The following is a 12,205-nucleotide window of genomic DNA, read 5'->3' on the forward strand; positions in this document are numbered from 1 at the left end:
CTGAGTTTCCCCTTTCTCTGCCCTCCTGCTGTAGATGAGAAGGACATTGCATTTTCCCATCGACACCTTCTGGATTTCACACTTAACTAGTAATTGTAACTAATCTGTTTTAGCTTTTCCTTATCTTTCCCCAAAGTTTTATTCAAATTTGTTGGGAAGCAACCACTTCCATTGTCCTCATAGTTATTATTTGCTCTATATTTTTCATAGCTTGACATTTTATAGCTGGGCTAACGTGTTCCCTTGCACTCTTACACCATACCAGTATAATTGCCACCAGTGAAACTATATCATTGCCAGGGCTCTCTGTGATTCACCTGTCCCTGGTGATAGAGTCCTAATCACCATTTGGGTGTGGGTGCTTCAGCTCCAAATCCCATTCCAGCATCTGCTTTCTCTGGCTACTTCCAATCCCAATGGCCACAAGTCAGGTTCCTGGAGAAGAAGAATCTGAGATGGAACTTAGTATGTGGGAAGTTTATTAGCCAGAGCTCTTAGAATCCATCTTCATGGAGGGGAAGCTTCTTGGATAGAGGGAGAAGCTGAATTACAGTTTATTCACAGTGGAAGCTTTGGCTGCTCCTCTTGAGAGTTCTGAAGAAGAAATGACCTTTAGCACTGTCCTGAGTTAGGGTGAGAGAATAATAAGTAATGAACACTTTATACACCCATGTTGGGTCTGTGGGCCACCCCAGAAAACCCTGGTGGCCTTGGGCAAGGCAGCTTTCTTTAGGGATGATTGCGTACTGTAAAATAGTCATTGTGTAATAAATTTACTAACTTATGTTTTTTTCCCCCATAGCATCTTTTTATGGTGAAAGCTATGTGGAGCTCAACATCCTAGAAGTTTCCTCTGAGCTATCTCTTGAATTAAAATTTCAAACCAGCAAGCCACAGGGGTTACTTTTTCTTGCAGCTGGAAAAAATGACTATTGTGTAATAGAACTTCTAGCAGGAACCTTACGGGTATGGTTTAAAAAATATATCCTTAAAATATAGATTACTGGAGAGAGAGAAAAGTGAAAGAGAAAGAGAAAAATCTATCTATATTTGTCGATTAATTGCTATCAACTCACTAGAACAAAGTGAGATATTTGTATAGAGGGAAATCTTCTTCAGTGTTGCCAGTATGTCCTAAATATTCTGAGTCTAAAATTTTCAAACTTCAATATGAAATCTACAAGTGTAGGAAGAGTTTTCAAATCTCTCTCTCCTTCTCTCTCTCTCTCTCTCTCTCTTTCTCTTGGTGTGAGGACCCTTAGTTCATTTCCTGTTGCTATATCAAAATACCTGCACTTTTGGCTCATGGTTCTAGAGGTGCAAGACGGGGTTCTGGCATCTGCTCTGCTTCTGGTGAGGGCCTCATGGTGAAAGGGATACATGGTGAGAGGGAAAGCAAGAGATCCAGCTGAGGAGTTGAGCTTGCTTTTTAACAACTGCCCCCCCACCCCCAATTTGCAACTTGTTCTAACAATCTGTTTTTACAATACCTAATCCAGTTCCATAACAGTGAGGACTCATTCCCTTGAGAAAAGCATTAATCCCTCTTCATGACTTAATCACTTCTTAAAATCCCCAACAACTTTCTCTACTGCTGCATTGGGGACTTAAACTCCATGAGTTTTGGTGGAGACAAACCATATTCAAACCATAGCAGTCCCATTCTCTTTTCTGTTTTTTTTTCTTTTGTTTTAATGTGTTTTTATTTATTAGAATTGTGTGAAGTTGTGTTCCATCACCCATGGAACACACAGTAACAAATATATGATACAAAAATAACTAATTCTAATATTGAACACAGAATAGTTCTATTTCTATTAATAATAAAAACCCAAACTAAGTTTTTATTGGAAATTTTAAATTCAGGCCATTATTTCACAATTTCTAAATCAGAGTAATCCAATTTCAAGATGATTTTCTCATGGTTGAAATTTGCTTTGTCAATGTGTGATTTGGGACTTCCTGTTGTCTCAAGCCATTCCTGCATGTGACGCACCTTAAAGATAGGACCTTGCAATTGTCCTTGCACTGTGCTCCAGTCAGTGTTCTGGACCCAGCCTGCCAATCCTAGCTTTTTACCCTCAGCCTGAGTGTACTTGTGGAAAACCACCCCTTGCACCTTCCTCAAAATTTTGTAATCCACTGATACCAAGGTGTCCCCTTCTGCCATGCTCAACCCCTCTTAGTCTTCCCCACAAGGGGCTGAATCACACCAGCAACCACAAAGCCAACTGCCCCCAGCCACACAAATGACTACTCCCGGAAGTTTAGGGTGCCAGTCCCATTTTCATAATAAAATACTTTGGAGAAATGAGATGAGATTTATTAATCATGATTCTTTCTCTTTCAGGTGAGAATGCATTTGGGTGCAGGTGAACAAGTGCTCCTTTCTGAGCAAAGAGTTCATATGGACAACTTGGTTTGGCATTTGGTGGAACTGTACTATGTTAAGGATCATGTTTTCTTGGTTATTGACAAACATTATGAGACAACTAGCCAAATGTCTGGTGGGGTGCATAATTTGAATTTTCACCATGGAATCTACATAGGAGGCCGCGGGGGACTCAATGTGCCTTACCTAGATGGAAATATTCCTAACTTCCGCGGATGTATGGAGGATGTCATATTTAACCAGCGGGAGATCCTTATGTCCCTTAGATCTTATCCTGGTTTTAAGAAGGTTTATGAGGTCTCACTAGGATGCAATGATGAGTTTTTTGCAGGAGAGGATGAAGCCATCAATTTCTTTAGCTCTAGATCCTATGTCACCTTTTCAGAATGGAAGGTTCAAGGGGAAGGGCTATTAGAATTTGCTTTGCAAACTGGAACCCAACAAGCCTTGCTTTTATTTCAGCCAGGTAGAGAAGGGGATTTTGTCGCCTTGGAAATACATGAGGGTCTACTGAAGGCATATGGAGGAAGAAATGAAAGCAAAATTCAGCTTTCTTCTTTTAACTTAGTTAGTGACAACAAGTGGCATGTTATTCAACTCAAACTCAGGGAAAGGTATATGGACTTAGTGGTAGATGCACAAAGGGTGAGGACTTTGCTGCCTTTTCAAAGCAAACCATTTGTGTCCAAAGGCCCCCTCTTGGTGGGGGGTCTTGATACTCGAATGTGGGAAAAAGTGAAGAGGTTAGAACTGGCCTCTGTGCCTAGAAAATCTGCTCGAGGAATCTCTTTGAAAGGGTGCATAAGAGACTTGAAAACCAACTCAGAAAAGAGAGCATTAAGGGACGCCCTTATTTCCAAAGATATTTCTGCTGGGTGCAAAATCAAGAGTATTGATAATGCTAATCCTTCTACAACAGTGACGGAAACCCTGCTTCAGTCAGAAGTTTCCCATTCCACTGCAGTGCCTGGGACTAACTTCCAAGATGAAAGTAGCCATTTTTTGGTTGTGAATAACTTGGAGGTCCAAGAAGGTGGACGAGCCCTTTTGGAACCACGGCATGTAGACGTAAATGAAGAATTTAAGGATTTGGACATCAATTATTCTCAATTACTATTTAAAATAGAAGAAATGCCTGTTCATGGATTCATTCAATTAGATGTTTCCCCTGAACCAGAAATGGAGAAGACTTTTACTCTGTTAGATTTGTGGCAAGAAAAAGTGTGGTATGTGCATGATGGTTCAGAGCAACCTACGGATCATTTCACATTTTTCATCTCTTTCCATAGCAAGAAGGAAATTCCGTCATACCTGCAGAACCATGTTCCACGTGTGTTTAACATTATTGTCATTCCAGTGAATGATCCCCCATACCTGAACCTCCAGGAAGGAAATCTGCTGGTCCTGTTTGAGAACTCGAAGAAACAACTGACCCCAAATGTAATACAGGTGTCAGACCCTGACACAGTGTCTTCAAGTCTTAGTTTTTCAGTTCTTGGCAGCTTCAATTCAGATGCTGGATTTTTAGAAAATGCCAATGATCCTGGGAGACCCATTAATAGCTTTACACATGAGGATTTAAGAGATGGCAACATTTTCTATGTGCACAGGGGTCACCGCAACTCGCGGATTGTTCTGAGAGCAAGTGATGGTGAGCTGGTTAGCAATACAGCTGTGTTACGGGTCATGGCTGTTCCTTGGGACTTTGAAGTGGCCAATAGGACTGGTGTGATTGTATCACAAGGGGGCTCTGTTCTGATCACAGGGAGTAACTTGTCAGTGGAAGTTAATGGTGAACGACATGAGATGGAGGCTCGCTATGACATCACTCACCCACCTCAGTTTGGCCAGATTCAGCGTAGAGGGTTGAGTGGAGAATGGAAACAAGTTAGGACCTTTTCTCAGCGTTCCATAGATCGGGGTAGGGTCCGGTACCAGAGTACATTCCAAGAACTGCAGCAAGAAAATATTACCGATCACTTTAAATTTAAAGTTAGCATAGAAGGAAAAGTCAGCAAAGAGCTCATATTTCCTGTGACCATACAATGGCTGAAAATTGTACTTTTGAAAAATCTTCCCCTAGAGGTCAGTAACATAAACCAGCAAATATTGAATTCTGATCATTTGCAGGCTGCAGCACGGGGTGTGGAAGTAGCCAAGAGGGAGCTACTTTTTAAGTTACTGACCCCACCTAAGAAAGGAAAATTGCTACATGGAGATAAAGTTCTCAAAACAAACTCAACCTTCAGCCAAAAAGATATTACTGACTCCAAGATAAGTTATGAACCTCAGGAGAGGCCAAGGGAAGACTCCCAGGATAGTTTTAGGTTTTTGATTATTGCAAAACACATAGAATCAAATGACTATACTTTCAGAATAAACTTTAAAACAGATAGGACACACATTATTTTAACAAACAAGGGATTGCTTGTAAAAGAAGGAGAAGGCAAGTTAATCACGAAATCTGAATTATTTGTTCGAACCTTGAACAATCAGATCTTCCAATACAAAGTTACCAAGGGTCCTCAACATGGAAAGCTGAAATTGATTAGCTTTCCAGATTCTCTGGAAAGTAATGACAGTATCACTACATTCACTGATCAAGACATAGTGGGTGAACGGCTGGTGTATATTCATGATGACTCTGAGACCCAGTATGACGAATTCTTTCTTGTGGCCTCTGCCAAAGGTTCAGGCCAAGAGGGAGTAGCCAGGGATCTTGACTCAGAGCAAATGTCTACAGAAATCAAAGTCACTGTTTCAGTGGAGTTAAAGAATGATGAGAGGCCAGTGCGCATGGTAGATAAGGTCTTCCATGTCATGCGGAATGGCCAGCGCTTGTTGACCTTGGAAGATCTCTGTTACCATGACCCTGACTTAGATTTTGATGATGGGCAGTTGCTCTACACCCGGCGGGGCATCCCAAATGGGGATTTGGTACGAACCAATGACCCCACTCAGAAACTCTACCAGTTCAGGCAGGAAGACCTGCGGGAAAGACGTGTGCTCTTCAGGCACAGGGGAGCGGACTCTGCCCGCTTCGTGCTGTTTGTAACTGATGGTGTCCATTACACGTCGTCCCTTCTTGAGGTCAGTGTGTCAGACCCCTATGTCCAGATAGCCAACAACACAGGGCTGCTTGTACAGAGAGGAAAGGACAGCTGCCTCACCACAGCCAACCTGAGTGTCACCACAAACCAAGATGTCAGAACAGATCTCGAGGTTGAATTCCATATTGTGCGGCCCCCAAAACATGGCAGAGTCCTGGTCAACAATTCTGTGTCCTACTCGTTTTCCCAGCATGACCTGAAGCGAGGACAAGTGGTTTACAGGCATAATGGCACTGGCAACTTTGACATGTTCAACCTGACAGTGAAAGTGAAAGATACACACTTAGAAGTGGGTGTCTGTGTTCAGGTGTGCTCAGAAGGTCAGCAGCCTCACACCCAGGTCCTGCACAGAAACACCCTTGTAGTTGAAGAAGGAAAACCAGTGAAACTGAGTAGAAGAGGGCTCCAGGTGGGTGTCATCTAAACACCAAGTATTTTTTTTTTTAAGAGAGAGGGAGAGAGTGGGAGAGAGAGAGAATTTTAATATTTATTTTTTAGTATTTGGCGGACACAACATCTTAGTTTGTATGTGGTGCTGAGGATCGAACCCGGGCCGCACGCAAGCTAGGCGAGCGCGCTACCGCTTGAGCCACATCCCCAGCCCCAACACCAAGTATTCTTATTCTCCTAGGACCACAGGGGTAGATATTCTGTTTACTTCTGAAAGCTATTTTTATGTAGATTTATCTCCTGTTAATGAAGGGAAATTAATTATAAAATCTGAGTTATTTTTCAGAACTTGGGCAATCAGATCTTTCAATGCAAAAATCACCAAGAGTCCTCAACATGGGAAGTTGAAATTGATTAACTTTACAGATTCTATGGAAAGTAATGACACGTCACTATATTTGCAGATTGAGACATAGTGGGTGGGTGACCTTAAAAAAATACAAAGAAGCCGTTAAGAAGAAAAGCTGAGTGGTTTCATGACTTTGATGCTGCCAATTTCCTTTAGTTGGAAATGGGACATAAGCTTATTTTGAAGCTACGTACACATGTATTCATGTGCTTGTGTAAATTTAGTATAGTATGAACTGGGAATAAGGGAGGGATGTATATATTATGGCCAACTACCTTTGTTTAATTTGACCTGAGTAATTTTATGATATAGTAATTAAAAAAATATAAAAAGGAGTCCTAAAACAGCAGAGGATATTATATTACACAATTTATTTCCTTAGTTTGGAATGTGGCCTTGTTTAGATTCTGAAGATGAATAGATAAAACTGGCTAAGACCAGTGGAATACCAGGGCTCAGGCCACAGCCTTCCCATTTCTTCAGGCTCCTATTTGGAAACTTCCAGGGGGGGCCCGCCCTGTTCATCAGAGTTAGAGGAAGTGTTCTTCTGAAGGTGTCCTGTATAAAGTGTATGGGAGAATGAGCTGTGATTAATGATAATTGGCCAAAAGTGCAGGCTACTCTTAATCTGACTTCAGGACTGTAAAAAAATTACAAATGCAACCAATAATACAAAATAGAAGTGAGTTGAAGTGAAAAATCAGTTTTCTTCATAAGATGTTCTGACTAAGGGAATATAGGGCCCCTCCTAGCTTTTCTCAAATTTTTATCAAGAGCTCAGGGTGTTAATATATGTTCCACCACAAGGGGTCATGTGCACTTCAGTGACTGTAAATAAGTTGCAGTCATAGTATTAAGATGGATTTTGCTGAATCAATAAATTAAAAATGTATGGAAAATGCTGAGCTGGTTAAAGTGGGGTAGGAAAAAAAAACTTTTCTCTAAGGTCTTGCAATTTTAGTGATCCCACTACTGTTTCTTCCATAGTCATTTATTCTTTCTCATAGAATTTATTTCTTTCACTTAAGCCTTCTAAATCCTGTTTTTTTTTTCCTGCTATGTGTAATGATCTGTTAGTACATTTGTAGATACTCTAGATTGTTCACTATTATTTTTCTTTGTGATCAGGGCTGATATTCAAAATATTGGCATAGGTAATAGATCAGATTTAGGTTTAACTGTGTATGAACCCTGAATGTAACTTAAACCATTTGTGGACATGAATAGAAAATGATTAGGGTCATCAATAGTCTTGACTCTTACATACAGTAACATGGTTTTTTTTTTTTTTTTTTGGTGTGTGTTTGTGTGTGGTGTGTTGACTCAAGGCTGGAAATGAAGCCAATATTCCTCCAGAGGCAGAGTTCATAGTCAGTTCTCCATCAAGGCATGGATACCTCCAAATATCTGAACCAGAAGGTGGCAGCTTGGGTGCATATGAAAAGTCCGCTTTGAGATTCACACACCGGGATCTTGATGATGGCAGGGTTCTTTATGTGCAGACAGCGCCCGACCAACAGCAGGATCGTTTTTCCCTAGACGTGATAAATGATTCCCAAGTGGTGAGTGCAGTGGAAATTCTGTTGGATATCATCCCTAAGTGGATTCCTCTGGAGGTACAGAATTTCACAGTTCAAGAAGGTGGATCCAAAGCACTTCTGGAGGATGACCTCAAAATTCCAAGCAAGTATTTTGAGGGACTTGACTGTGAATTTATTCTACTCGAATCACCAAAACATGGTTATGTTCAAAATTCTGATTTTCCAAGAGTAAAGCTAATGAAATTTACCAGGAAACAGGTAATAACTCTAATATATTTGGTCATGTTAGATAAAATTTGACTGTTTATCATTGATACACATGGGCTTTGGAGGATGATGGGACCTTGGAGGGGCTCTGGTCTGACCTCCCATCAGATGCTAGGGACTTTTCTACAGTATCCCCCATAGAGAGGGGTCCAACTGGTACTTGAACATCTTCAGTGATGGAGAACTTAATACTTCCTGAGATGGGTTCTTCTACTCTAAAAGCTTGCCAACTTTAGTTCTTTGGATTGAGCTGAAATCTGCCACTTAGAAACTTCCTGGATCCTGATTCCAGTATCCTACAGAATAAATCATAACTCTCTTCATGAAAGTTCTTTGACTATTTGAAAGAAACATTAATCAAATTCCCTTGAATTTTATCTTCTTTAGGTTAAACATCTCTATTCCTCCAACTTGTGCTTATATGCCCTGAGTTTCCTGCATCACCCTGGCTTCCCAGTTCTAAATGAGAAAAATACTTCTGTCCCTCTCAGGATATCAGGGCAACACAGAGGTTCTAAGCCTGGGCAGATATTTTGGAGTCATTGTTCCTTTGTTCAACCAACAGATGCTTTCAGAGTACATACTCAGTGCTGTGCTCTGTGCCAAGCCCAAGACTATCATGTTCAAAGTTCCCAGTCCTTGCAATCAGGGAACTGGACCTAACTATCAATCTGGCATCCAGTCAGGATAAAATAACCAAGGTCAACTCCCGGCTGCTATCAGGTTTCTTTGCTTTGAGCTCAAATGGTGTTATTGTCAGATTTGCTTTCTCTTCCTGCCTCTCCCGTTGCATCTTCACAGTGGTGCGATGGGAGGACAGAACTGGTACATTTGATTCTAAGTGAAGGGCATAGGGAAGAGCATAAGAAAGCCTTCAGGAAGGAGTGATGTTTCACCTAGACTTTGAGGAGAGGAAGAGTGAGGAGATAACAGAGGATGAACCAGAGGCTGGCACTGCAACAAGGTAGCCTTGTGGCACAGGGCATGGAGGCCTTGAAGGGAAGGGTGATCTGGGAGCACAAGAAGTCTTCCACAGGCTGAGGAGTGGCAGAGGTTTCTTGGGGATGGAGTGTGGAGGAGCCCTCACCCCTGTCCATAGGAGATGTAACCTAAATTGCATGTCAGGAGGGCTAGATTTTTCAGGTGGCATTAGGAAGCCCTGGGGGAATCAGAGAATGCTGAGGGCTGTAAAAAGCTCTTATACATCAGATCAGGGAGGGCAATTCTTCAGTGACCTCCTCAGGGGTCTCTCAATCATGGCTTCCCTTTCGAAGGCTAGACCAACCCCCTGCATACTAACCACCTGCTCTAGGATGAATTGAATTAATACTTTGCACTTCATGTACTCTAGATGAGAGCCCAAGCACTATATTTTGGTACCATTTTGGTCAATTCAGTTATGGACTGTGCTTCACAGGAGGTGTGTTTTTAAGGATTGTTGATTGAAATCTGTGTACTGAGATATAAGCATTCCCTGAGGCACCTATGTCATCATGCAGCTTGTTCACAGTGGAGAGTCAAGGTCACGAGTCTGTGTGTCCAGATGACCGCTTCATCCAGTCCCTTTCTCTGTGACTCCTGAGTTCTCCAGCTTTTGAGATCATCATTTCCTCTTAAAGTGACACTAATCCCTGACTCTAGCTGTTAATGGCTTGGATAAGGAGTTCCTGCTCAAATTTGCCCTTTCTTCATTCAGAAAGTATTTTTGAGTTTGTTATGAGTCTGGGATGCCAGGACTAGGTACTGAGGATAAAGTGGTGAACTAAGGCAGCAATCCTACTCCAATGGAACTTTGTTCCAATTCGGGGGGGGGGGAAGTGGGAGGCAGGGAGAGACAATAAATAAAATAAATGTGAGACAAATGGCATGTCGAATGAAAGTTAGTACTCTAGAGAAAAATAAAGCAGGAAAGGAGCTGGGAAGTGCTGGGGCATTTACTGATGTGTGGGTTGTGAGTATGCATGTTTGGGCATGTTGATGTTCAATTTCTAATACAGTCAAGGAAGGCCCGTTGAGAGGGTGGCACATGGCAGACACCTGGAGGAGATGAGTCAGAGAAGCCTAATGTATCAGAGAGAGCTTTCAGGCAGAGGGAGGAGCAAGTGCATGGACTCCCAGGTGAGGAGCAGTGTGTGGTCCAGCACCGTGGGAGCCACGTGCTGGTGGGGAAGAGATTTGACTTTTGACCTGAAGTGAGAAGCGAGATCTGGAGCAATAGGGGATAGGAAGGTGTGAGCAGAGGAAAAACTCAATATACCCCTGAACAGGATGGGTGACAGGGGACCATAGACTCTCAATATTTTCTGGAAATTTGTTGCATCCTTTAATTTTAGGTCACATTTTTCTAGTTTTCAGTCTAGGAACTTACAAATCCCTAACACATCCCATCCTGGATTTCAGATTAATATTATGAAATGACATGTAATTTGGGGAAGTGATACTCCACTGAAGAAATGATGTATTTCTCTAGGAAGAATACCTCAGAGATGATTGTTATGTAAATGCTGGGATCCTGAAATGCCTTAAGTTGAGACTTCTCATCTTGTGATCAGTGTCACCTTCCATGTTTGTTTTAAAGTAACTTAAAACAGCATGTTCCAGGAACCCACGGTCAGGCCTGTGATCTGGAATTCCTCTGCTCACGGAGCTCCAAAGAAATTCTTATAGCACCTGTGTATGAGTGGCCACAACTCTCCCTTGAGACCCTTCCTGAACTTTTCAACCCATGTCAGAAACACCTCTGAGAGATCAAAAGACTTTGCTCAAAGGAAGTGCGCCACAGGAATGGGCGAAGTTGAACTGCTAAAAATTTTGGCTTTATTTTATCAAAACAAACACAACCTTAGAGACCTTTTCAGAAGTTTAACAACTCCATTTGGGATTTGGAAGTTCTCTGCCATTGTCTGTTTGGGTCACAGACTCATTGAAGCTTTAAAATTCTCTTGGTCTCTAATCTTGATCCTGGGCTTTTTATCGTCTTCTACCTGAATCTTAGATACATGAGAGGCATTCTGATCAAAATTTTGGTTATTATAAATTGAAAAGGGAAAACTAAGTCATTGGATGACTGCCTCAGAATTAATTAAAAATATGTAATCTTATAGGATAAAAGTAAATATTTGCAATTTGATAGAATAATTTGACTCCAATGTATTTCATGATAGGAGATGAATTTTAGCTCATCATTGGTAGCACCCCTTAAGAGATGAACACACACACACAAAAATTATTCTGAAGGAGAAGGAATAGGATTAGGAGGTAGCAGGTATAACCTCACATACAAAGAATAATTAAAGGACCAATGCATACTTGGCTTACAAATGAGAAATTTGAGAGAACTTAATAGTTGCCCTGGTCCATATGTCTCCAAAGAGGAAATATCTGGCCAATGGGGAGAAATTTCATTGTTTTATGAAACAATAAGCAACTTCAGAAATTAGTCATTCTAAATATGCAAGTATTGTCTGTATTTGATTGTGTTTTTCTACTGGTGGGAAGGCTGTATATGTCCCTCCCACCACACTTGGGTATTAGAAATAGCATTTGAATTCAGGGTTTCTGATTACCAGTCCAGAATTCTCTTTGTATATCACATTATTCAATTGCTCTTTTTCTCCTTAAACTTATTTCTAGGATAAAGTATTAATTTAGAAAATATATCATCTAGCACAATTTGCTGATTGTTGGACTTAAACTTCATGGGATGAGGACATGTTTTTGTGCTTTAGCAAGATATTTAAAATCAGAATTTCTTTTATAGCAATTTATTCATATTTTGAAAGTCACATTTGAGCAAGTTAGTGATTTTGTTGTTTGTTGGTTATAGGTGGAAAAGGAACTGATTTACTATGTTCATGATGATAGTGAGGAGCTTCTTGATAATTTCACCATCTTTGCAAATAGCTCAGAGCTTGGAAAACGGAGTTTGCCCAAAACCCTTTTTGTGACTGTTGAATCTGTAAATGACAAAGCTCCAGTAATAACAGCCAATAAGATCCTCCAGGTAAGTGCTACATGCTTTTGACTTAACATGAGAACCTTAGGGCTTCCCAATTGTTTTTCTATTTTATTATTTCTAATGTTAAATAAGAAGGCA

At 41.0% G+C, this 12,205-nt stretch overlaps 2 protein-coding genes across 2 annotated transcripts in view; one reads left to right on the forward strand and one right to left on the reverse strand.

The window, feature by feature from the left end:
* The window catches only part of LOC308653346 (chondroitin sulfate proteoglycan 4-like), a 69,649-nt gene that overhangs the window by 11,619 nt on the left and 45,825 nt on the right, over positions 1–12,205 (forward strand). The window contains exons 2-5 of the mRNA XM_081301946.1: positions 803–966; positions 2,351–5,911; positions 7,630–8,100; positions 11,936–12,112. Of these exons, the coding sequence (XP_081158072.1) occupies positions 803–966; positions 2,351–5,911; positions 7,630–8,100; positions 11,936–12,112 (4,373 nt within the window). The remainder of the gene's footprint in view (positions 1–802; positions 967–2,350; positions 5,912–7,629; positions 8,101–11,935; positions 12,113–12,205) is intronic.
* On the reverse strand, positions 1,871–2,170 carry LOC308655015 (acylphosphatase-1-like; the record flags this gene model as incomplete). Its single annotated transcript, XM_081304785.1, has 1 exon — positions 1,871–2,170. The coding sequence occupies one exon, from the start codon at positions 2,168–2,170 to the stop codon at positions 1,871–1,873; it is 300 nt and encodes a 99-aa protein (XP_081160911.1).

The sequence above is a fragment of the Spermophilus citellus genome (genome assembly GCF_964194105.1).
Source record: "Spermophilus citellus genome assembly, chromosome: 1".
NCBI lineage: Eukaryota > Metazoa > Chordata > Mammalia > Rodentia > Sciuridae > Spermophilus > Spermophilus citellus.